Source organism: Lithobates pipiens, unplaced genomic scaffold (genome assembly GCF_037356315.1).
Source record: "Lithobates pipiens isolate NorthernLeopardFrog02 unplaced genomic scaffold, aLitPip1_a1.2 Scaffold_25, whole genome shotgun sequence".
Classification (NCBI taxonomy): domain Eukaryota; kingdom Metazoa; phylum Chordata; class Amphibia; order Anura; family Ranidae; genus Lithobates; species Lithobates pipiens.
The window spans coordinates 20,721,908-20,749,398 of NW_027507787.1; the positions used below are offsets into that span (position 1 = coordinate 20,721,908).

General features: G+C 42.9%; 1 protein-coding gene across 1 annotated transcript in view; it reads right to left on the reverse strand.

The window, feature by feature from the left end:
- PCDH15 (protocadherin related 15) overlaps positions 1 to 27,491 on the reverse strand; it is a 1,670,337-nt gene that overhangs the window by 128,061 nt on the left and 1,514,785 nt on the right. The window contains exons 29-30 of the mRNA XM_077454160.1: positions 26,630 to 26,845; positions 21,356 to 21,444 (exon numbers count right to left, since the gene is read on the reverse strand). Coding sequence (XP_077310286.1) covers positions 21,356 to 21,444; positions 26,630 to 26,845 — 305 coding nt within the window. The remainder of the gene's footprint in view (positions 1 to 21,355; positions 21,445 to 26,629; positions 26,846 to 27,491) is intronic.

Below are 27,491 nucleotides of genomic sequence, written 5' to 3' on the forward strand. Positions count from 1 at the left end.
AATGCCTTATATCAGTTGATTAGAATATTTTAACGAAGTTCTAAAGGCTAAAGATTGTTTTACCTTCATACATTCTATGCATGAAGGTAAAAAACCTTCAGTGTGCAGCTTCCCCCTTAACCCCATCTCAATCCAGCACTGTGCATGCGAGCATCAGCTCCACCAGGTCTCTCCTCCTCATTGGCTGAGACACAGCAGCCAGAGCCAATGGCTTCCACTGCTGTCGATCACAGCCAGTGAGGAGGGAGCGGAGGGTAGAGCTGAGCCACACTTTCTGTCTTAGTGTGCATGCAGCTTGCTCTGGTGGGCACTCAATGGGGGGAAAGAGCCAGCAATGCCAGTGGGGGACCCAAGAAGAGGAGGATCAGGGCTGCTATGTGCAAAACCATTGCAGAAAGCAGGTAAGTATATTTGTTAATTAAAAAAATACATTAATAGAAAAACTTTAATAACACTTTATACCCTTAGTGTTTTTAGCTTAATACATCAGGCACAACAAAATAAACATTCCTCAGTAAACTATTTGTTAAAATTCTTAATTCGGCACTTGCAGTTTTACAACTTTCAGTGTTGCTTTACTGTACTTTTGGTCTTCACAGGAAATTATTAATGCGTAACTCCATTTTTGTTGATGCAAAAACATTCCCCCCTAGGTGATCTATGTACACTGCAAGGATGATGACAACCTTTGTTGCAGAATCCTACCTTTTGCTATTCAGAAGAAATTCCTGTGTGTTTGTCTGTGCCTCTGTACTGAGTGGGTCTAATGGGAGTGGCTTCATAATTATTAGTCAGCTATGGCAGCTGAAGAGCACTAATGAGGAAAGTTGCCGGGCCTGCATCCCTTTAGACAGGTTCCTATTAGAAATATCTCACCACAAATTACATTTTTGTTGCAGGGGATGCCTGAAATCAGACTTGCATCTTAGGCAGACTTCTGGGAAAATTGGTGAGCCAATCACACAAGCAGGAAATAATGTCTCTGGGGAGCGGTAAGTAAACATTCTATGTACAGAATAGCTCTATGTAGACATATCGCTTTGCATTTATAGGAAGTTACAGCGGCTGCAGATTGAAAAGGAAAAGTCATTTTTAATAACATTGAATTACAATACGACTTGTATTGCAATTGTACACGCTATATTATTTTTTCTTTATTTGCTATTTTTTTCCCTCATGAAAGTGGAGTTACCCTTTAACAATGAACAGTGCAATCTCGAGCAAGTCTATTAGCTTGGAGAAGGGAGAGAAAGGAGGGGGTGAGCAGGGGAGTGCTTTGATAACCTAGGCTGTGGGTGTTTATTGATGCACACCGTGTAGTGCAGGGATCTTCAAACTACGGCCCTCCAGCTGTTGTGGAACTACACATCCCATGAGGCATTGTAAAACTCTGACATTCACTGACATGACTAGACATGATGGGAACTGTAGTTCCTGAACAATTGGAGGGCCATAGTTTGAAGACCCCTGTAGTGAGACACAACTCTAGTCCCTGCATGGCTCCATAGGATGCTGCAAGAGAAAAGAGCCACCCTGAAACAGGAAACCCGTGGGAGCATCGCGGTACCAGCTCAAACTGGAATAAAGGCAAGGGATAAAAGATAAAGAGGCTTAGAAAGTGAAGAAATCCTCTGTTGAAAGTGCTTAAAAACTGAGGGTTCAATATCATTTTAAGGGGACCTGCACAATGGGAGGCAGAGGGGGGAGTTCTTGATCCTGTGCCCACTGATTTTGGTTGTCACAACAGCCACATGATCAGGATTCCCACCCACCAATTTGCAGATATTACCAGTGACTGGGAGCTGTTGGTGACAACTCAGTCAGTGTGCTGGGAATGCGCGACATCTATGTGCAGTACCTGGGAATTAAGGCTCACCCACCTGCTGCCACACATAAGCATCAAGCAGTGGAGGTGGGGTGCAGCCTGGACTGGTGGCAATAACACACACAGTCCAAGTGAGATAAAATAATCTGTATTGAAATAATACAAAGACAGCTCACAATAAACCCAGCAGAAAGACAACTCAACCATGAACACTTATGCCTTGTACACACGGTCGTAAATTCAGACGGAAATTGTCCGATCGGGTTATATTGTCCGATCGTGTGTGGGCTCTATCAGACTAGCAGGATCTCAAATTTTCCAACAAAAAAATCCGATCAGACTTTTTCCGAACCTTTGTAGAGAATTCCTATCAGACAAAGTGCCATGCATGCTCAGATCAAATTACGAGACCAAACCTATTGGCTAGTAGCCTCAAAATAGTCCACTCATAATGAACGAACATCATCACATTCCGAACGATCTGATTTTCCGACAATTTTGTCCGACGGTGTGTATGCAACACCAGTTTAGGACAAAATCCGTCTGAAAAAAATCTGACGGATTTTGTTGTCGAAATATCCGACCGCGTGTACAAGGCTTTGCAGATTCAGCAGCATGTAGAGAGCGGGTTTCAGCCAAACTGACAGTGCCTTAAAAAGAAACAAACATTTGCAGCTCAGCTAGCTTGCAACAGAAGTCAAAATGACCCTGTCTAAGACTGGGTTCACATATGCTGTGGCCGTGGCTCACAGCAGGGGATCCCGATGCGTCCCTGTTCACCAATTTAGGCGTGAATCAGGTCTACATTTTTGCCTGAATCCGCACCTGAATTGGAACCAAAGACACACTGGGAGGGTGTGTGAACCAGCTCCATTGCGAGCTGAGCACACTCTCCTGTAATGCGAATTAGATGTGTGAACCCAGCCTTACAGTTCACATTAAAAACAAAGAGTTTAGTTGCACACATTTGCAAACATGTGTAATTAGTGTAACTAAACCCCTTGCTTTGAACTATTAGACAGGGTCAATTTGGTTTTGTTGCAGGCTAGCTGGTGAGTGAGCTGGGGATTTTTGTTTGCTTTTTATGTGTGTTGCCCTTTCATGTGCTCCTTGCTGCAAAGGCTAGTTGAACCCTCAAAATTTCCACTCGCCTGCTCACATTTCCAGCAAGTGGAAATTAGCTGAGGGCAAGTGTGGCCACATCAGAGGGGGGGGGGGGCTAAGTTGCATGGGGGCCAATTCTCCTTCTAGCAAACAGCCAGGAAACTATGGGGAAAGGAGAGGAGAGGAAGAATAAAGCCAGCCGGATCAAACAAAGGGGGAACTCTTCTTTGACACAGCTTGGATCTGAAACACTGGCCACTGTCAAACAAAGTCCTGCCTCCTGGATCAGCTCCTATGATATGATGGACTGTGCTGATAGACATTGATAGGCTGCATTTCTTCACACTGATTAGGATATATCACTTTAGGATAGGGCACTCATATGCTGCTTGCTGGGTACTTATGGGCAATGATGAGGCTGTATTGATGGGTTATAATAGGCTGCTTTGATGGAACTAATAAAGGCTGCACTGATGGGCACTAATAAGGCTGCACTGATGAGGCTGCACTGATGGGCAATGATGAGGTGGCACTGAAACTGCACAGATGAGGCTGCACTGAAATGCTGCATTAATGGACACTGACAGGCTGCATTGATGGGCACTGATTAAGCTGATGTTGTTTATATGTATTTCTGTAACTTAGTTCTGCATAAAACATTTAACAAGGTCATTTGTTGAGATAACTTACAAAGGGGCCTGTTTAGGGGTGGAATTAGGGATGGGGCAGGGTAGGGGTTGGGTAGGGCAACTGGTGGAAAGCGAGTCTTAAGGCCGGGCTAGTAGCTCTTACTCTGTATCCCTCAAATTCCCCCTCCAAGCACAAACCCTCACCCCAGATTTCCCTTCCTAGCACAATAACACAATACCCCTCAAACCCCCCCACCTCGAAGTTATCATCAAAAGGGTCGCTGGTTCAAATCCCAACCATGACTCTACCTGCCTCCAAAGACATGCCTGTAGGTAAATTGGCTTCTGTCCAAAATTGGCCCTAGTATATGAATGTGGGGACCTTGGATTGTGGGCTCCTTGAGGGTAGGGACCGATGTGAGTGTGCAATGTATGTGTGGAGCGATCTGTAAATTGATGGCACTATATGGATACCTTAAATAATTAATAATATAATAGATGAGCATCTTAATGAGACACAATGTTCAGGGATAGGGACAATTGTAGACACGCACTCACACTCACTCAGGTTGAACTGGAGGGTCTGGTGTCTTTATTCAACCTATGTAGCACAAATGATTCTATCCAGTCCCCAGTGCAGTTCTCCCTTCTCTCAAACACATAGACCTCAGATACAGCACAGCACATGTCTATGTGATGCTCTTTTTTCTAGGCTCCTATTCATCTTGAAACGTCAGAGCTGAGGAGGAGCCTAGGAGAAGCTGATGTTTATGCCTTTAGGCAGCTAAAGGAAGTGATGCCGCTGCTGAAGTGGAATAGGATCGCAGCTCAAGGACACTGCTGGATGTGAAATCTGGATTTTATAGATGTTTACCCACCCCCTGCCCACATTCTTTGCTGGGAGAAGATGGTAGTGGGTAAGCAATCTGTAAAGTCCTGATTTCACAGTCCCAATGCAAGAGTGCTACAGTGACATGAGTGCGATGCTGGAGATGGGAGGGGGGGGGGGGGGCATATCCCTCACCTCCTCCCAGCTCCCTTCTCCTTTCCAAATTTGGAATATGTCATCCAGCACTAAGCTGACAGGAGTAGTGATGCGGCTGTCACTACTCCTGTCACCTTGTAGTGGCAGACACTCTCCTAGCCATGCTCCTCTCCACCTCACATGCTAAAGCCACCCAGGGCAGCTGCCCCTCCTGCTCCCTTTGTCCTGGCCCTGCCTTCAGCTGCCATTGTGCCCTTGCTGGGTGTCCCGTGCATCTACCTTTAAGGAGGGGTGGGCTCTGACCAGGCAAACCACCCTTAATCTATCCAACTGATATATATGTGCTCCAATTTGAGGGAATCTCAAAACTATAGAGTTAGGACTGCAGTAAACTGGGGCCACTGTGGTTGTCATTTGTTTGCACAGTTCGGGAATTGGCACTAACGGGATACCTTCAGCTGCCATTACACCATTGCCGGGTGTCCCCTTACCATTAAGGAGGGGTGGGCAAACTTCCCTTAATGTATCCAACTGCTATATATGTGTTTCAGTTTGGGAGACTCTCAAAATTATAGAGTCAGGACTGCAGTAAACTGGGGTGACTTGATGGGGCCACTGTGGTTTGCACATATGTTTGCAAATGTGTGTAACTAAATCCCGTGTTTTTAATGTGACCTGTTAGACAGGGAATATTATGTTTTTTTGCAGGCTAGTTGGTGAGTGAGCTGGGAACTTTTGTTTGTTTTTGAAGTGGAGGACCCTTCCATGTGCTATCTGCTGCAAGGTCTAGTTCCCAGATAGCAAGAAATTGCGCTGCAAGTTTGAAAATTACTTGAAAATGACTTTTGCTAGACTTGCAAGTTTGTTGCACAAGTCCGCATTGCATGACTCCAGATTAACTTTCTTTGCAAACATTCTGGAAGTCTGCTGCAAGTTCTGGTTCAGTTTTGTTGTGCAATAGTCATCCCACAACAGGGGTCACTCATAACTTCCTTCGTACACACGGAGTCACCATCTCAGCATGGCTATGCGGCAACGCTGAAACGATGACTCCATGTGTACGAAAGAAGCTATGAAGAGATCGCAACACTGAGTCACCTTGCATGTATCAAATTTGTGGGATGGCTATTGCACAACATAACTGAACCAGAACTTGCAGCAGACTTGCAGAATGTTTGCAAAGAAAGTTGATCTGGAGTCATGCAATGTGGACTTGCTGCAATTGTGCAACAAACTTGCAAGTCTAGCAAAAGCTTATCAAGTAATTTTCAAACTTTGCTGCAAAGACTAATTATAGGTTGGAGTAGTTGCCATTTGTTTGAACTGACAGCGACTGTTAGGAGCGGCAGAGTGTGGCCTGGCCGTCTTTTGCCCAAACAGGAAGATGTCCAGAGAAGTTGTGAGCCCCACGCTTTTCCTCCTCATCAGGAACCTTCCCCTGCCACTAGCTCTGTCCCGACCAGGCAGGGTACCTGTCCCTACCCTACCCACTTGCAAAATGTGTGGCAAGAATGGGAGTCAGGGCCTTAATTAGGCTCTGCCTGGCCCAAGATGGCTGCTAGAGTCAAATGGGGTGGCATCCAATTGGACAGGATACCATAGAGGATCCTGTTCCTCTTGACGTTCTCTACAACTGCAGTGCCGCTGCAGAAGAGCACCACACGCAATGAAAAAAGTAGACTACACCTGCCTACAACATTCCACTGACAGAACTATGAACAAGCACCCAATATTGGTATGAAACAAGTAAGCTGATACATGTAGTTCACCTTTGTATCTAGCACTTGAATAAAGAAATTGCATTGGAGTGAGGCTGTCAAGCCTTCTTTTCTTCTAAATATCTGTTTGCATACAGGGCTCACACCCTCCATGTGGGATAGAGGCTTTTTGAAGCAGCAGGGTCAGAGAAACTGCCTTAGATCGATGTACATGTACATACATTTCACTGAAAGACATGCTTTTGCAGGCTGATAATGTTATGTCACTGTCTCACAATTAGCAGCAACATTGTCAGTCAGCCATGCACTTCTTTAGTTGGCCATTTGACTCCCTATCAGGTTTATCAGATAGGCAGTCTAATGGGCAGAAAAAGCAAAACAAGAATTTAATGCTGCTGCTAATTGTAAGGCAGCAGCTTACTATTTTTAGCTTGATAAAATGGCCTGTGATTACAATCCAAAAAAATGGATGCCACCTATGACTTACGTCTCATTGGTGAGGCCGGAAGTGACGCAGGGTAACAATCGACTAACACATTTCATCATATAACCATGACGTCTTCAGAGGCCTGCTTAAGGCAATTGTCCCCCCTGTGTCACTTCCGGCCTCACGAGTGGAACGCACGCAAAGCCATCGGTGGCATCCATTTTTTGGATTGTATTTACTGGACGTTTAATCTCAATTGTATATCCATAGATATTGGTCACTTTTAATTATATTTCAAATAAACATATTTAAAGTGTTTACACTATGAGAGGCTCCCTCTCCATTTCTATTTCCCATCCCCTTATACCACCTGCTTTCTGAATCCCCCGGTTGTGATATAGGGAGTAAACTTTGACATCAAAAAACCATCAGAACCATAAGGATAGGTCTCCCTAAGGACCCACAATGCCTTTATGACTTTGTCATATAGTGAGTGTGTGGTGTTAATTTTGTCGGCACGAGGTGAAATAGTCACAACAGGAGGGTCTCTGGGAAATAAGCACCCCGACACTCAGGACTGCACAACTTTTTTGGACTTTTTTTCTGCACAAAATCTTTTTAACTTTGCATGCAAGTATATTTATTTTGTTAATCATTTTTAGCAGAAAAGTGTAAGTAAGGTGTTTGCATTTGCACTGACATTGGTATACATAGTTTTATTATGAAAGGAAAAATACTAATGCACAAAACCTAGACTCACTCAAACTAAACAAAATAAGAATAAGAGTAGTTGCCAACATATAAACGTGTTCCCACACAGAAAAAAAGAGTAAAGAGGTACGTGGCACTAACTAAAATAAATAATAAATGAGTAAATAAAAATAAGTGTGATAATGGTAATGTGCTAAATTGTAGTGATGGACAAACTTCCAACGGAATGTTTCGCGAACGCGAACCGCGAATGTGGCCACAAGTTCGCGAACCGCAAAGTTCGTGGGGGACCCCATTGACTTTAATGGCAGGCAAACCTTAAACACCTACAGGTTATATTTTCAGCCACAAAATACTTACTAGCTGTGCACACATAGTCCCACAACATGGACACTGACATAACAAAAGTATTAAGTGAATCTGGGATCAACAACTACAAGCATTCTTTTTTTATCTGTGAAATTTTGACAATTCAGGAGCGCATGAAGGCCATGGAGGAAAGGCAAGGTCAGGGCAGGCTATGAAGGGGGTGCAGGAGATGATCAGTGCCACAGTCAGGGCAGCACAGTCCTGTGCCAGTGTCCCAGTGTGCCAACCTGTGCTTGAGCCCCTCCCTCTGCCCGGCCCTTAACCCCACCTATGCAGGGCTCCACTGTGGTGGTCTGGAGGTGCCAGTCCAGTGCTGATCCTCAGCCATGGTGCTGGCACTGCCTGCTGATTGGCTTCTCCGCTGCTATCTCCCTCACTGACACCAGCACTGAGATAGAACACTCACACCAGCACCGCGATAGAGACTGAGCACTGACACCAGCACTGAGATAGAGAGTACTGACACCAGCACCATGATAAAAAGCACTGACACCAGCACCGAGATAGAGAGCACTGACACCACACCAGCACCGTGATAGAGAGCACTGACACCAGCACCGTGAAAGAGAGCACTGACACCAGCACCTTGAAAGAGAGCACTGGCACCAGCACCGTGATAGAGAGCACTGACACCAGCACCGTGCTAGAGAGTACTGACACCAGCACCGTGATAGAGAGCACTGACACCAGCGCCGTGATAGAGAGCACTGACACCACACCAGCACCGAGATAGAGGGCACTGAGACCACACCAGCACCGTGATAGAGAGCACTGACACCACACCAGCACCGTGATAGAGAGCACTGACACCAGCACCGTGATAGAGAGCACTGACACCAACACTGTGATAGAGAGCACTGCCACCACACCAGCACTGAGATAGAGAGCACTGACACCACACCAGCACCGTGATAGAGAGCACTGACACAATCACCGTGATAGAGAGCACTGAGACCACACCAGCACCGAGATGGAGGGCACTGACACCACACCAGCACCATGATAGAGAGCACTGACACCAGCACTGTGATAGAGAGCACTGACACCACACCAGCACTGAGATAGAGAGCACTGACACCACACCAACACCGTGATAGAGAGCACTGACACCATCACCATGATAGAGAGCACTGAGATCACACCAGCACCGAGATAGAGGGCACTGACACCACACAAGCACCATGATAGAGAGCACTGACACCAGCACCATGATAGAGAGCACTGACACCACACCAGCACAGAGATAGAGAACACTGACACCACACCAGCATCAAGATAGAGAGCATTGACACCACACCAGCACCGTGATAGAGAGCACTGACACCAGCACTGTGATAGAGAGCACTGACACCACACCAGCACCGTGATAGAGAGCACTGACACCAGCAACGTAATAGAGAGAGAGCACTGAAAGCAGCACCGTGATAGAGAGAGAGCACTGAAAGCAGCACCGTGATAGAGAGAGAGCACTGATACCAGCACCGTGACAGAGAGAGAGCACTGATACCAGCACTGAGATAGAGAGCACTGACAGCAGCACTGATACCAGCAACTCGCTGCGGGACCCAAAAATATGACACTGCTCAACCTCTTCAAACAGAAGAGTAAGGGCATATAGTACAGTGTGCTTTTTTTGTACAAGGAAGTGAGCCAAAGGTAGAAAAAAGGTCCGTGTGCTCGATTATACATGGTCTACTGGTGACATGTGTTGCATTCCTCCGAGATCCATGCCTCATTCATTTTTATAAATGTGAGGTAGTCAACACTGTCGTGAGCTAGGCGAGTGCGCTTATCGGTCACGATCCCCCCTGCTGCGCTGAATGTCCTTTCAGACAGAACACTGGACGAGGGGCAAGCCAACAGTTCCATTGCAAATTGGGCAAGCTCTGGCCAGAGGTCAAGCCTGCCCACCCAGTAGTCCAGGGGTTCATCACTGCAGGGGTTCATCATTCCTCAGAACGTCCACATCGGCCGTTAACCTGATGTAGTCAGACATCTGTCGGCCTAGGCATTCCCTGATGCTGGATCTGGATGACACCTGTCGATGGGTCGGCTGAAAGAATGACCTCATACTCTTTTCTCTGGGAGTGGGAATTCCTCCTCTGCCAGTGCACGCAAAATCAGAATGCAGCAGTTGTCGAAGCAAGGTCTGTAAGTGCGCCATTCCGAGAGCCCTCTGTGATGGTGGTAACATTTCCGCCATTTTGTGTTTGTACCGGGGGTCTAAGTACATTGCCACCCAGTACTGATCCTTGACCTTTATGCTTTTTATACGGGGGTCCCTGTTAAAACACTGGAGCATGAATGCCCCCATTTGCACTAAACTGGAAGAGGTGTGGTGGCCTGGCTCCTGCTCATCATCCAGGATAATGTCGTCCTCCTCGTTCTCCTCTCCCCATCAACGCACAATAACAGGGATCCCAGAAAGGTTTAAAGCATGCTCTCCTTGCTCCTCCTGATCCGCCCCGGCATCATCCTCCCCTGACTCCTCTTCAGACTCTTGTTGTTGACTTGTCTCAGATAGAGTAGCCCTCCCTGGGAATTCATCCAGCATTGCGACTCCCTCATCTTCCTGCTCCTGCTCCTCCACGGCTTGATCAATGACACGATGCAATGCAGACTCCATAAAGAAGGCATAAGGTACGATGTCACTGATGGCGCCATGGCTGCGACTGACCAGTTTGGTGATCTCTGCATGCATCGTGCATGAGCAGCCCCTGGCGTGGTGAAAAAAACCAAGCTCCCCAGAATCTGTTCTGCTGCAGAGTTCGTACAGGTAGTCGTTAACTGCACATTTCTGCTGGAGCAGCCTATGAAGCATATAAAAGGTTGAGCTCCATCGTGTCGGGCAATCGCAAATAAGATGTCTGACTGGGAGATTGTGTCGCCGCTGAATGTCAGCAAGGCGAGCCATGGCCTTGTAAGATCTTCTGAAATGGGCCGAGATTTTCCTTGCCTGACGCAAGATGTCCTGGACCCCAGGGTATTTGACAACGAATCGCTGCATGACCAAGTTTAAGATGTGTGCCATGCATGGCACGTGTGTAATTTTTTCCTGTTTCAATAAGCTAAGCAGATTGGCACCGTTGTCACACACCACTTTACCAACTGTCAAATTGAGCGGTGTTAGTCACTGATCTGCCTGTGAACGCAAAGCTGAAAGGAGTGCAGGGCCAGTGTGGCTCTTGGCTTCCAGGTACAACAGGCGCAGCACAGCATGGCAACATCTCACCCGGCATGTCGAATAGGTTCTGGGGAGCTTGGGTGGCGCAGCGGAAGAGACGCTAGCAGCGAAAAAGAAGGAGTCAGCCGAGGAGGAGAGGGAGGATGATGGAGTAGGAGGAGGAGAAGAAGAGGCAGGCCTGCATGCAATCCATGGTGGTAAAACCTAATCTACATGGGTGCCACGGTTACATGCTTGACGGCCGTCAGAAGGTTCACCCAGTGAGCAGTAAAAGTGATATACCCTCCCTGCCCGTGTTTGCTAGACCACGTGTCTGTGGTCAGATGTATCTTGGCACCGACACTGTGTGCCAGAGATACATTTACTTGCCACGGAACATGGCCATACAGCTCTGGGATGCCCTTCTGTGAGAAATACTTCCTTCCTGGGACCTTCCATTGTGGTGTTCCAATGGCCACAAATTTTCGAAAGGTCTCCGAGTCCACCAGTTTATATGGCAGTAGTTGGCGGACTATCAGTTCTGACAAGCCAGCCGTCAATCGTTGGGCAAGAGGGTTATCCGGCGTCATTTTTTTATGCTCGAACATTTGGCCCATGGAAGCCTGCCTTTTTGCAGAAAAACATGAGGATGGCATGATGGAAGGTGGAGTGGAGGACAATTGTGAGGAGAGAGGAGAAGGAGAAGTAGAAGACAAGGCTGGACGGTGAGAGCCTGGAGTGTGGCTTTGTGGGTTCCCTTGCTCCCACTGGGCTCGGTGATGGCAGCTCATGTGCCTTCTTAAGGCGGTCGTCCCTAGGTGAGTGTTGGGCTTACCGCGACTTATGCGTTGACTGCAAAGGCTGCAAATGCCAACACTACTGTCAGCAGCAGACACGTTAAAAAAAGCCCACACTGCAGAGTCATGTGCCAGCATCCTGGGAGCTCCAGATGTGACCGTACATGGTTGATGCCTCGCTCCTGATACATTAGCAGTCTGCTTTGTCCCCTGTGCAATCTAAGTTCTGCCTGCTTCTCCTCCCTATCTGCTGGTCCATATCTCCCTCTGCACTCTCCTCCTCTTCCACTCTTGTGGGCACCAACGTGACATCACTAGACATGTCATCATCAACGTCACCTTCCCCACCACTATAATTAGAGATCTCGGAGTAGGCAGCAACACCGGGGACCAACCTCCTTCTTGGGCTGATCTGGGTACTGTTGTCAGACTGATGAGTGGCGGTTGTTGCTACCTCCTCTTCCTGATCCAATGCCAAGAGTGGCTGCACATCGGCAATGTCTTGTGATGGATCGGAAAATAATTCCTGTGACTCAAGCGGAAGGTATATGGTGGTGGTGTTGGTGGTAGTGTCTTTGGGGGTGCACACAGCAGAGAGTGAAGAAGAGGGTGCAGATCGAGAGGATGAGGAGGGTGCAGAAGAGTAAGGCTGAGTGAGCCACTCAACCAAGTCTGGTGCGTCCCTTGACGTAATCGCATGCACCTTCTGCAATTTGCTACTTTGGCTCAAGTCTATTGCTCCTGCCCTACCCCTACCACCCAAGCGGAAGGGCCTGCCTCTTCCTCTGCCTATCATTTTTTAAATGACCCTGTGACAAAAGTCTCTAGAGAAGTGCAGTATGTATGTGGAAGAAGGTATATAACACCCCGCTTCAATTTGTCGTTTTTGGGGGCCACTGGTCCATCACACCAGTTATAATACTTTTTTTTAATTGCGTTTGTCACTCTTTGTAGTATTGCTGCTGAACCGCTCAGCAGTCACAATGCTGCACAGTGGAAATGCACTATACTATGCATTCTATATGTGCAAGTATTTTATACGTGTATTACACCACTATATACTGCACACCAAATAGTACACCTATACCAGTCCTTAAAAGAACCTTTGTGGACATAATAGTAGCTATCTAGTAGCTAGTGAATTGCAGACTGTCCCAGCTCCAAAAACCAAGCTGTCCCTCCCTACACTGAGAAACGACAGCTGCAGAATCAGTCAGCAGCACTGCATTCAGTGCACTATAATATGATGTCTATATTTGAAAGAAAGTATATTATACGTGTACAACCCTGTATACTATACACCTATAAAAGGACCTTTGTAGACCTAGTAGCTAGTGATTTGCAGACTGTCCCTGCTCAGAACACCAAACTGTCCCTCAGTCTCTACACTGATAAAAGACAGCTGCAGAATCGGGCAGCAATCAGCAGCACAGCAGTCAGCAGTGCACCACAATATACTTTGTATATTTGAAAGAAAGTATATTATATGTGTACAACCCTATATACTGTACACCTATAAAAGGACCTTTGTGGACCTAGTAGCAAGTGATTTGGAGACTGTCCCTGCTCAGAGCACTAAACTGTCCCTCAGTCCCTACACTGATAAAAGACAGCTGCAGAATCGGGCAGCAATCAGCTCAGCAGTCACGTATAATATGCTGTCTATATTTGAAAGAAAGTATATTATACGTGTACAACCCTATATACTGTACACATATAAAAGGACCTTTGTGGACCTAGTAGCTAGTGATTTGAAGACTGTCCCTGCTCAGAACACCAAATTGTCCCTCAGTCCCTACACTGATAAAAGACAGCTGCAGAATCGGGCAGCACTCAGCAGCACAGCAGTCATCACTGCATCATAATATACTTTGTATATTTGAAAGAAAGTATATTATACGTGTACAACTCTATATACTGTACACCTATAAAAGGACCTTTGTGGACCTAGTAGCAAGTGATTTGGAGACTGTCCCTGCTCAGAGCACTAAACTGTCCCTCAGTCCCTACACTGATAAAAGACAGCTGCAGAATCGGGCAGCAATCAGCTCAGCAGTCACGTATAATATGCTGTCTATATTTGAAAGAAAGTATATTATACGTGTACAACCCTATATACTGTACACATATAAAAGGACCTTTGTGGACCTAGTAGCTAGTGATTTGCAGACTGTCCCTGCTCAGAACACCAAATTGTCCCTCAGTACCTACACTGATAAAAGACAGCTGCAGAATCGGGCAGCACTCAGCAGCACAGCAGTCATCACTGCATTATAATACTACTGTACTCCTATACCAGTCCTTAAAAGGACTTTTGTGGACCTAATAGTAATATCTAGTGATTAAACTGACTGTCCCTGCTCCACACAGCGTCCTGTCCCTACACTGACAAAAGACAGCTGCAGAATCGGTCAGCAGTGCACTCAGCAATCACCAGCACAGCAGTCAGCAGCAGTGCACCAGAACCTTATATACTGTACACCTATACCAGCCCTTAAAAGGAATTTTGTGGACCTAATAGCTAGCGATTTGTGTCACTACAGTCTGTCTCTGCACCACACAATGTCTCAATTGGCTGTCCTGTACCCCATGATGGATGTGTCATGGGTCAAAGTTCTACACAATGTAAACAAATATGGCAGCAGCGAACAGCGTCAGAAGTCCGCTGGTTTGGCGAATCACGAACCAGCAAAATTTGCAGTGAACCGACCGCCGGGCGAACCGCAAGGCCATCTCTACTAAATTGATCAGATGCTAATAAACTACAATATAGTAGAACAATAATAAACATTCATGATAATAATAAACACAAATAAACGATGAATACGTCCAAAACTGTGCTAAAATTGACGTGCTGATTAATCAAGTGCAACAAAACTTCAACATATATAATATTAAACGTTCATAATAACAGGTATTTCTAATAAAGTGCAAATAAAGCAATAAAGTGCAAAAGTGTTCTAAAAGTGCTGGTAGTGTAATCAAAGTCCAGAAAAGAGACAGATCTCCAAGTGACAGTTCATATATAAAAAAACAAAAACAAAGTGCAGTATGATCAAACAAAATCCACTTTATCCAATAGATATCACCATCCATGGTGAGCCACTGGGGGAAATGAGTGGCGCATCACGGATGGTGATATCTATTGGATTAAGTGGAATTTGTTCGATCATACTGCACATGCACTTTGGTTTTTTATATATGAACTGTCTCATGGAGATCTGTCTCTTTTGTGGAATGGGGCAAAAACAAATGTTATTAAGCTATTCAGTTCTGAACAAATGCTTATTGATTTCAAATGGAAAATACTGCATTTGACCACTAGATGCCACTAAGTACAGGACATTTCTATAATAATTAGCATAATACTAAATCAATAAAAAAACATTCACCCAGCATAGTAAATACATAATTGTTTTCCCCAGTTTTCACAAAAGGAAAGTACATACAGTTTAACTGGATGAATTGCTATGAAAATGTTTTCTAAATGTACCCTAACGCAGAACCTTGAAAAGCAAGTCAGGTACACTGTAATGAAAAATAAATAGAATAGAAGCTCGCTTTGAGAAATTGTGCTTGTTTGTGAAGAGAAACTTATAAGGGCTACAACATCAATTATGCCTAATAACATTATACACTCATACAAATAAATGTTGAGCAAATCTTTATTAATTACTCTGATCCCATCTCTTTACAGATTGTACTTAATAGAAATTGTTTTGAAAAGATTAAAAAGAGGTATATAATTAAGGTGAGAAAAGTGAATTCACAAGTTTATTTTCTGTTCTCCTGTTTTAATTCAGTTGAAAGAAAAAAATCAATTAAGCACGTGTATAAGAAAACACAAATTATTTAGACTGGACAAGGTTATGTGCTTCTTGAAGCACCAGCTTTTATTAAGCCTACAGTTAAAAGGTTAATGAATACTTGGAAATTACAAATCTCACTTCATGTAAATGACAGCTATAGTCCCCAATTTAAATTTTGTTTTTTTTTCATATGCAGGCCAATAAAAAAAAAACTGCAAAGTTTACATGACATATTAGACAGTCTTATCTAAACATAAGGAAACGTTGCTCGCCTCCATTCTTAGCTCTCATTTACAGTTATCAGAGCAGGTCAATTTCTTTGCAAAAAGTTAAATATTGATGATGGTACAATAGTATTATAATTAATTATAGTAATTAGGAGATATGAAAACTATGCACACTGACATAAGGGGATGCTGGTAACATCTGTGGCCTTAAGAGTAGAGATAAAATACATACCCATAGAAGGAAAGCATGATGCATTGATTCTCTGCAATTGTATGATAACTTACAAAAAATAATTAAAAGGATCATGCTGTGTAATATATTTAAATGCAAGCATACCAAAAATTCATACCATCTCATATCTCGCAGGGTGCTTCGATTGCACTAATGTATACTAATAAAAAATACTACATACTAGAACGATCAGCAACAACTTCAACATTTTCCTCTGATGTGAGTGTAAAATGCTCTCAAGGTTTACAACATGACTTTGTAAATTATACAGGCAGAGTTTATGTAAACTGCATACCATACATTATGACTATTTTACAGATAAAATCAATTCCAAGGATGTTTGATGTGCTGTGGTTTCACAACATGACTTTTCCAATATTTATTTTTTCAGTTTTCAGCTGAATTTATAAAGTAAGCATGTTGTAAAATGAAATGTATTTATGACAAACTCAATTTTAGAGAATTCTCTTGCTGTTATTAAAAGGGCGACTACAACTTAGAAAAATGTGCAGCCTAATTTTTTGTATATAATGTATTGGTAATATAATGCAAAAGCCTTCTTTTCCTCAGTCCGTTGTACAGGTTCAATTTTCTGGGGAAAAAAAACTAGCTGCTCCTTTTCTAGGAAAAAAAAGCAAATGCAATGTTAACACACACTTTCTCCAAGCCTTTCCACGTTGCACAGCCAGAACTTGGAGACCAGTCAAAAAAACAGCTCATTCTGGTTACAAGACACTTTGTAAGTGTCTGTTTTATAATTCACATTTTTTTTTTCATTTGTGTGACGTGATTTTACTAATAATTTATTTTTAGCAAAATGTAGAACCAGATTTGTAGGGAGTCTGCATAGATTTTGTAAGTGCCTGCCTCTGATTTCTGGTGTGTTCAATAATTCATTACTGGTGTGCCATAATTATCAGCAGTTGCTTTGGGTAACTAGGTAGAATACTGAGAAACTTTCCAGCAAGCAATATACTCTGCCAGAAATCAATTATAGAGAGAGAAAAATAAAAGGTAACATCTTGATATCAAATAAAAGGGTCACAAAAGTAAAAAATAAAGCTTAACACTAGGGGACACATTTTTTTTTAGTTTTGAATAAAGATGTATTTAAACTTGTGTCACTTTTATCTCTGATGTCTGGGCAGGGGTACAGAAAGATAACAATGAAATCCCACAAGAGTTTAACCACTTCAGATCCGCGCTATTGCCAAATGACGGCATTAGCGCGGACCTACATTTCCAGGACTACGTCTATTGACGTCGTCCTGGTTACGAGCGGCCTGCGCGCCCCCTGAGGGGCGCGCGCGGCGTGCTCTGTGATCGGCGAGTCCGTGAGACTCGCCTGATCACCGATCCGTGTAAGGGGTCGATCCCGACCCCTTATCACGTGATCAGCTGTCAGCCAATGACAGCTGATCATGTGATAGAACGGAGCCGGTAATCGGCTATTATTCCTCCTCGCGCTGACAGCGCGAGGAGAGAAAAAAAAAGCCGATCACCGGAGGCCGTGATCGGGACATCAGTCCCGATCACGGCCATCAATACAAGGGACCACCTGCCACCTGCCTGTGCCCACCTGCCTCCCGCAGTGCCATCCTGAAGTAAAATAAAAGAAAAAGTAAGTGCCCCCCGTCAGTGCCCCCTGTCAGTGCCCATAGTGCCCACAGTGCCACCCACAGTGCCACCCACAGTGCCACCCACAGTGCCACCCCACAGTGCCACCCACAGTGCCACCCAATCTGCCTCAAAGGTGCTGCACCCCAGTGCCGCCCATCAGTGCCCAGCAGTGCCGCCCATCAGTGCCCAGCAGTGCCGCCCATCAGTGCCCAGCAGTGCCACCTATCAGAGCCACCTATCAGTGCCACCTATCAGTGCCCATCAGTCCCATCTATCTGTGGTACCTATCAGTGCCCATCCGTGCCACCCATCCGTGCCACTTATCCGTGCCACCCATCCGTGCCATCTTATCTGTGCCCATCTTTGCCCATCAGTGCCGCCTTATCTGTGCCCATCGGTGCCGCCTTATCTGTGCCTATTAGTGCCGCCTTAACTATGCCTATCAGTGCCCACCAGTGCAGCCCATCAGTGCCCACCAATGCAGCCCATCAGTGCCCACCAATGCAGCCCATCAGTGCCCACCAATGCAGCCTATCAGTGCCGCCTAATCAGCGCACTTCAATGAAGGAGAAAAATGACCCGTTTGCAAAATTTTATAACAAACTATTAAAACATGATTTTTTTTTTTTTTTTTTTGCATCTTTTTTTGTTTGTTTAGCAAAAAATAAAACTCCGAGCTGTAACTAAATACCACCAAAAGAAAGCTCTATTTGTGGGAAAAAAATGATAAAAATTTCATTTGGGTACAGTGTTGTATGCCCGCGCAATTGTCACTCAAAGTGCATCAGCGCTGAAAGCTGAAAATTGGTCTGGGACTGAGGGGGGTTTAAGTGCCCAGTAAGCAAGTGGTTAAAGGATATAAAATGCACATGATTTTACAGGTAAAAAAAAAAGTACATTTATACATTTTTTATACCTGTCATCAGTGAATCCTGGGTGAAATGACAGGCTCCTGCAGACACTCCTGACAGCTCTCTGTTCATAACTCCAAATGGGCAGACAGTGACTGAGCTACAGGAAGTGTCAGTGAACTATGAGGGTGCTGATCAGTGTACTTGTAATGTATTGAGAACTATAAGATATTTGTCACATTGTAGTTCATACAATAACAGATCTCTGAGAATGAATAATGTGTCTGTGCAGACAGAGCCCCGCATAGCTACGCTGTTTTTAAAATGTGAGAAGAACCCTCTCCTCCTGCTGTCATGGAGGGGGGTAAGGGGGATGCTGCATAGTAACATGTCACATGTTACACCCTAAATATGGGTGTACCATTAAATATTTTACTAAAGGTGAATTTAGTCATTGAACACATTACCATTCTTATAAACACAGGTTTCTAGCACTTCCTGTCCCTTTGTGAAGTTACATCTCTCCAAGTGGTATTACAGTACAAATCCGAAAAATGTCCTTAAGGTCTACTATGAATTTTAAGGGAGACTCCAAGAAAAAAAAATCTGTTCCCATTCCTTTGGGTCTCGATTTTTAGGAGTCCCATGTAAAAATCAAGACCCACAAAAAGGTTCCCTCCCAAAGAATTTATACCAGACCCCTAGCTGAACCTGTAGTCTGACAGACCAGGAAAGGGGGTGGTCGAGAATGTGGCCTTGATCTTTAATATTATGCCCCTATTGACTTCAGTGGGATTATGATTCAAAACCCAAACATCCTGAACCACAGAACCTGCCTTGAACAAAACCCAAGTACATTTGGATCGCCCCTAGTAGTGTCATTCATATGTCACGCAGCTGTGACATACAGCTGAAAAAAAAAACTCCCCCATGAATATTTGAGTCATAACAGCAGTAGACATGTGCAGACTGAAATATTTAATTTCGGAATTTCATTTTCGTCCGAAAAATAAATTTATTTAGTTACTCCTGAAATTCGTTTTTATTTATTTAGTTTTTGTTAAAAAAAATGCATTCGTCCGAAAATCCAAATGAATTAAGGTCGAATCTGAGGCTTATGGTGTCTGTCGAATGTTTAAAGAAGATTCAACGGAACAGCGAAACTCACTTGTGATACTGCAATCATACATTCCATGGTCGAATATTTTGACTACAGGCTATAGTAAGATTATAATGTTGTACGTCTTCTACGGGTTTTTTTAAGGCTATTTGCATTGCACACAGGTCATTAGCATTAAGAAAAAAAAATTCAGAACAAAAAAATGCGTGAGGGTCCCCCGAAGTTCCATACCAGTCCCTTCGGGTCTGGTATGGATATTAGGGGGAACCCCATGCCAACAACAAAGAAATGGTGTGGGGGCCCCCCACAAAATCCATACCAGGCCCTTCAGGTCTGGAATGGATTTTAAGGGGAACCCCATGCCCCCAAAAAAATGGTGTGGGGGTCCCCCTCAAAATACATACCAGGCCCTTTCGGTCTGGCATGGATTTTAAGGGGAACTCCGTGCCAAAAAAAATGGCGTGGGGATCCCCCTCAAATCCATACCAGACCCTTATCCGAACACACAACCTGGCAGGCCACAGGAAAAGAGGGGGGATGAGAAAGCCCCCCCCCTCCTGTACCGTACCAGGCCACATGCCCTCAACATTGGGAGGATGCTTTGTGGGTAGCCCCTCAAAGCATCTTGTCCCCATGTTGATGAGGACAAGGGCCTCATCCCCACAACCCTGGCCGTTGGTTGTGGGGGTCTGCGAGTGGGGGGCTTATCGGAATCTGGAAGCCCCCTTTAACAAGGGGACCCCCAGATCCCGGCATCCCCCTCTGTATGAAATGGTAAGGAGGTACAAATGTACCCCTTCCATTTCACCAAAAAAGTGACAAAAAGTGTTAAAAATTACAGGAGACGGTCTTTGACAAGTCCTTTATTAAAGTCTTCTTTCATCCTTTTTCTTTTGGTCTTCTTCCTTTCTTCATCCTTCAGTTTCTTCCTCCATCTTCTTCTTCCTCCGATCCTCTTCTTCCTCCGATCCGCTTCTTCTTGCTCCGGTGTTTTCGTCCGGCATCTTCCTCCATGGCGTCTCTTCTTCATTCTCGGGCCGCTCCATGCAATGGGAGGCTCCCGCTGTGCGGTGCTTCTCTTCTTCTGACAGTTCTTTTATGTGACTCCGCCCCCCTCTGATGCATGGAACCGTGCGTCAGGACAGGGGACAGGGTTGATGACCACTGTCTTAAAGTATAAGTTCATAGGTGGTACGTGCAGCTATACTGAGGATCTGTAGAAGCCTTACATTGTACCTGTGGACTAATTATTCCCAGGTGCAATGATTTTTTCAGACTTCTGCTGGAAAAAATAATAAATATACTTTTTGTTTCTGCAGAATTTTAAAAGTAAAGCTAGTGCTTAAACATGATGAGGTGGGTGAAAAGCTCTGTCAGGTAGCAAACCTAACAATTCTGTGAACAGATTATGTAAGTCATTAAACAACACTAGGCAAATACAGCAAAATTGTGACAGTGCTATCAAATTTAGTATCTGTAGCACATACAACAGCTGTAACAGGCACTGGAAGTCTCAGAACAAGAAGAGTTCATGTCATTAACCCAGGAAATACAGTATGATCTCTCTGTTAACCGCTACACTAAAAATACAGATTTTTTTTCCAGCTTGGTTGCATGAGGTAACGTGTTCTCTAGTTTTACAATAATATACAAATATACAGTGAGATACTGTGTGAGAATTTCTTTGATGTCTACGCAATTCAGTATCTTTACCAGTGAAGGCCTATTTTCATTGTAAATATAATAAATAAAGAAGTGTCTTGAATACCTAATAAGATCATCTATATTTTCTTCCACGACTGTAGGAGGGACATTAGAGACAATAACTTGCATATCCAGTTGATTAACCACAGAAACCTGAAAATATATAGACAAGAAAATCCATTAGAACTTGAAGGTCGTCTATGTTATTAGTATAAAATGTAATAAATGTTTTCTCATCTCCATAGTAGGCAATATAACCTAATAATTACTAATTTGCACTAAAAGCTGTAGGAGCTTGGAAGCCTTCATTTTCTTTTAGCAAACGCAACTGCTGGAAGTGCGATCTGCTCCATAAACAGTTGCTTTTAAATGTGACCTGTTTTGCTTTTGTTTGTTTAGTTTAGAAGAAAATGTGGTTTCTTTTTATGGAACTTTTTCATATTTAGATCTTGCAATACAAGCAAAAGCACACACTGTTTATAGGTACTGAAGACATATATTTATTACCATGTATAAATTTTTCACCTAAGCCATAACGCAAACCTGAAGTGGACCTGTCAGGTCATAGAAGACATAATCATGCAAAGTAGAGAATTCAGCTGTGAAGGATGTAGTGCATTTTAATGTGTTAAGAAAGGTCAGCCCAGGTCACTGTTTTTTAGCATTAAGAACATCTATTCAAATTACAGCTAACTTTTGTTTTATCTAGTTCTCTCCATTGGCAGCTTTGGGATACACAACACCCTTTGTTTATTGTGGTTCCCCTATTAATATGAAAAAGCAATATACATTTTTAAATATATACAGTGAAAAAATAGGGGCAAGGTTAGTCGCAATTTTAGTAGCCATCTTATCGGCACCATGCTTTGCTTAATGCAACTTATTCTAACATAAACTCCTATTTCCCTCGTTTCTTTGACAAGGGATAGTGGGTCAAGAGAAAATTCACAGAGCAGCCTCTTTGCCTTTAATAAATCAATGCCTATTGGGTGGTCGTGTGACGTGGTTTTGCAAACAAATTTTTTTTCCTACAAATAGAGATTTCTTTTGGTGGTATTTGATCACCTCTGCGGTTTTTCTTTTTTGTGATATAAACAAAAAAATAGTAAAAATTTTGAAAAAAAACGCATTATTTTTTACTTTTTGCTATAATAAATATCCCCAAAAAATATATAAAAAAATATTTTTTTCCTCAGTTTAGGCTGATACGTATTCTGCTACATATTTTTGGCAAAAAAAAATAACAATAAGTGTTTATTGATTGGTTTGCGCAAAAGTTATAACGTTTACAAAATATGGGATAGGTTTTATGGCATTTTTTGTGATTTTTTTTTTTTTTTACTAGTAATGGCAGCAATCAGTGATTTTTATTGTGATTGTGACATTATGGCGGACATATCGGACACTTTTGGTGCAATTTTGGGACCATTCACATTTATACAGCGATCAGTGCAATTAAAAATTTACTGATTACTGTGTAAATGTGACTGACAATGAAGGGGTTAACCACTAGGTGGCACTGTAGGGGTTAAGTGTGTCCTAGGGAGTGATTCTAACTGTGGGGGGAGGGGCTGTGTGTGACACTACACTGATCACTGCTCCCGATTACAGGGAGCTGTGGTCACTGACAGTGTCATTAGGTAGAACGGGGAGATGCTTGTTTACATTAGCATCTTCCCGTTCTTCCTCACTGTGAGGCGACCGTGGGGATCCCCGTGGACATCGAGTCCATGGGACCCATGATCCCGGTCATGGAGCTCCCGGTGGCGCATGAGCCCACAAGCTGCATCTTAAAGGCCAATGTACAGGTACGTTAATCTCCCTGTACATGCCCTTCTGCCGCAGTGTATTTGCGTGAGATGGTCTCTTAATATTTCCTCCCCCACGTGTACCTATCCCTGACTTCTTTGTCAAGATCAATGGCACATCATTCAGTCCGTCCCCACATGCCAGGGTGCTAGGGGTAACCTTAGACTCTGAACTGTCCTTTCAGGCCCACATCCAATCCCTGTCCAAATCATGCTGCCCTAGGCTCCGCAACATTACCAAAATATGCCCCTTTTTAACTGACTCCACAAAGTTTCTAATTCACTCCCTGGTTGTCTCTCGCTTCGACTACTGCAAATCCCTCCTCACTGGATTACCGTTACATAGTCTATCCCCCTTCAGTCCATAATGAATGCCGCTGCAAGACTCATTCACCTTACCAAACATTTAATGTCCTCCATCCCTCTCTGCCAATCCCTCCACTGGCTTCCACTCACCTAATGAATACAATTCTAATTGCTAACAAATTATTTACAAAGCCATCCATAACTCTGTCCCCAGCTATGCCGCTAACCTAGTCCCAAAATACCAACAATGCCACTCTCTTCAGTCCTCCCAAGACCTCCTGCTCTCTAGCTCCCTTGTCACCTACTCCCATACTCACCTCCGGGATTTCTCCAGAGCTTCTGCCATCCTTTATGAACTCCCTACCCAAATCTGTCCGACTATCCTCTAATCATTCCATCTTTGGATGATCCCTGAAAACCCTGCTCTTTAAAGAAGCCTATCCCGCTTCTAACTAATTCCATGTTTTACTTCCTCCATTAGCTCATCCTCCACAGCTATTACCTGTTGTATCAATTGACACTCCATTTTTAGATTGTAAGCTTTAATGAGCAGGGCCCTCTGATTCCTCTTGTACCAAATTGTAATGTAACTGTAATGTTTATTTTACATTTTTATTTTGTTAAACACTGCAAACTGTTGGCACTATATAAATCCTGTATAATAATATAACAATAATAATCAAATTTAGCATAGATTTCAGTGAGGATTACGGTCATTGTCACAAGTTCATGGGTCTGATAAACTCCTGGACATTTTTGTAAATACTCATAAGATACCTTCTATATTGTATTGAAAGTTAATCTACATTTGCTGTAAAACAAGTTTTTTTTTTTTTTAAAGCTAGAACATATCAGCTTGAAGTGACTGTTGATTCCTTGAAGAAAATTAAAATGAAAGCACCCTGCAAAAATGAGGAATATTCACTTTTTTGGCAGGTTGTGTGGGATAACACGTCCCCTGAGGGCTTTTGTTGTTCTTCCCATTAATAATGTGTACTGTATTCTTCTTCCCCTTTTATAAGGAGCTGTGCTAAGGAATCAACAAGGTTGTGTTAAAGAGGAAGTAAACATTCTCTGCTAAAATGTACCTATAGGTAAGCCTATAATAAGGATTACCTATAGGTAGTGTAAATATCTCCTAAACGAGTGCAAATATCTCCTAAACGTGTACCGCTTAGAAGATATTTACAATACAAGTAGCCAGTGAAATCACTGGTGAATGCACTCTGAAGGAACGGCCACGGGTGTTGTCCCTTCAGAGCCCTGTGACGTAAACTGTCATTCTCACATGCATGCGCAGGAGTGACGTCATTGCGGCTCTGGCCACACACAGCACTGGAGCCCACGAACCAGGAAGAAACTCTGGGAAAGATGTCAGCTGTCTCAGTGGTGTGTGGGCACCACAGGAAGGCTAAGTTCTAAGTTAAGTATTTCATAATGAGCTGGAATGTAATGTTACCATTGACCTGATCTGCATTCATGCCCTGGGTCAGTGACTCAAAGAATTGCAGGTTGTGATAATACTTGGGGACCATTAGCTAGCAAACATTATTTAATATATTTTCTAGACTAATCCCTGTATGAGCTTGTTAAGAAATTGTTTTAAAAAATAATTCAATAAAAAAAAAAGTAATGGATTGCATCGTTTTATATAAAAAAAAAAAGTAGCAAGGCAAAATGTTTTGTTGTACATGTTTTAAAACTGTAGCCTGTCCTATCAATATTTGCCCTATCTGATTTGTTTGTTGAAAGCCCCTGAATGCCAATAAAAAATAAAATTTGAGGAAAAAATGGTTTCTATTTTTCAGATAGTAAAATATACAACAAAATCATTTTTTAAATATAAACAAGTCTTTGTATTTCACCAGTTATAGAGAGAAACTTTTAAATACATATTTTTTGAGCTCTTCTTTAGCTCCTTAGTCCATCTGAGTGGAAAAAAAATCTTGTTTGTTTGAAATTCCACACAACTCTTTCTACTTGTAAGTGCGAACACAAGCAATAACATTTAATTTTTAGTCCAAGGGTTTTTTACTTTATAAGGAATGACTTCAAACTCTCTCTAGGAAACTGGACTTCAAGAATGCCAAGCTCAATTCTTTGGAATAGGATCAATAGCTTTGACAAGCCACCCGTACTTAGGTAACACATGATATTCTGTCATGCTAGAAAACAAAATTGCTTTTCAACCTGAAAGCTAAGATATTCTGAAAGCTCCAGACATGAAAAGAATTAATAGGTTTCTTGTCTTGAAAGGCAATGTAAGATTTACAAATAGCCACCTAATCCATGCAAGTTTCTGAAATGGAAAAATGTCTGGAACTTGTACTGCCATTAGATTTTCTTTATATTACAGCCTACCACTGGATTCATTTTTTCAAACTCCAGGGACTCATAGAAATGATTACTTGAGGTCAAATCATGCAACAGCTTGACAAATCCAAGGGCTGAAATATTTAGAAGTTAGTTTGCTTCTAGTAAAATTCAGTTTTACTTTTTTGATGTATGAAAGATGCAAAAGTACAGCAGAAGTAATTACAAATTAATCATGTTATTCATTGATTCATACAACATTTTGGGATAATTATGTGCTTGCTTCAGGATGCCAAATCACACTGTACTTTAATGTTTGGGCTGTCAAACATATTTTGAAATTACAGCAGTAAGGGTTTACATTTGAACCCTGGTATTGTGATTACTTTCAATTCATGTATTTGCATTAGAGCCGCTGTACTTAATTTATAGTTCTTTTAAAAATATGTCAAAATAAAGGCAGCAAAGTCCCATTGATTTGGTTGAGCTGGGTGGATAGGGGGTTCTAGGGAATTTACTCTTCCCAGAGTATTCAGGCGTTCAAAAAGCTATTTTAGGTTTGGGGCCTCATTTACAACTATTTCAAGAAGAACTCAACAATGAGCTTACAAAATTAAGTTTGCCTCCTAATGTGTAATGTTATGTCTTTTGATGGGTCATCAAAAGAAGTACATCCAATGCATCCAATACATCCAATACAAAAGGGACTTTTTATTTGAAGTTGATGAAAACATTTAGACCCAGAGCACATACAATTAGACCTGTAATCTGTGTTAGATGAACCCTGAGTTGGCATATACTGTATACTGTCATGTGTAACTTTGTGCAGCTCAACACACATATAGGTCCTAATTTGTCATGATAGTAATGTAAAAAAACAGATCTTGCTGCAATATTGCAAGTTTACTTACAATTACATCTGCCTTGCTGCTTAAACCTCTTCCATAATCATCTGTTGCAACCACTTCAAATTTAAAATAAGACCGTCTCATGTTCTTGAAGAGCATTGCTGTTTTGATGACACCACTGTAGAATTCAATCACAAAACCTTCTTTACCATCTTTAATGGTTGGTATAGATAGTTTATAGCTGTTACTGCTGTAGTTTCCAGTGTCTTTATCTGTAGTCTGAAATGAGAACATAATCATACATAAAGATACTGTTGTTTTTTCTTTAATATAATCTAAAATTCTTAGCTATGCTACCACTTTCTGCATTAAATGAACAACAAGAGGTCCAAACTGGCATTTGTAAGTACCTTAGACAGAGAGAAATGAAAACGTTCCAGTTCTTCTTTCACCTGAAGATACTTGAATAAATATGACTACAGGGTTGTTTGCCACATGCAGCTTCCTTGTCAGAGTACATTCGCACTGTGGCTGTAAGAGGGTGCTTGATGAGCCCCCTCTGAACCCTGCCAAGTGCCTCAAAATGAACTCAAAAAGTGAAGATTTGTTTCCCTCTGGAACATCTAAAAATGTTTATTGTGACTTAAGATAGCTATACACAGTTAGATTTTTTTGTTCAGCTTTCAATCAAACATATCCCTCCATCCACTTTTCAACAAAAGGATTTCAGGTGGGTGGGTAGCAATAGTGCTACCCATGTAGCACAATTTGCATAGTGTGGGGCCAGTGTAAGCAGCACCCTGAAAAATCTATCTTTTGTCTGGAATTTTTCTTGGAAAAAAAAACAGAGCATTTTTGTACCTAGGATCTTCTTTGCCTTAAGCCTAATAAATCCAGTATATAAAAGTAGTGTAAGACAATCGAA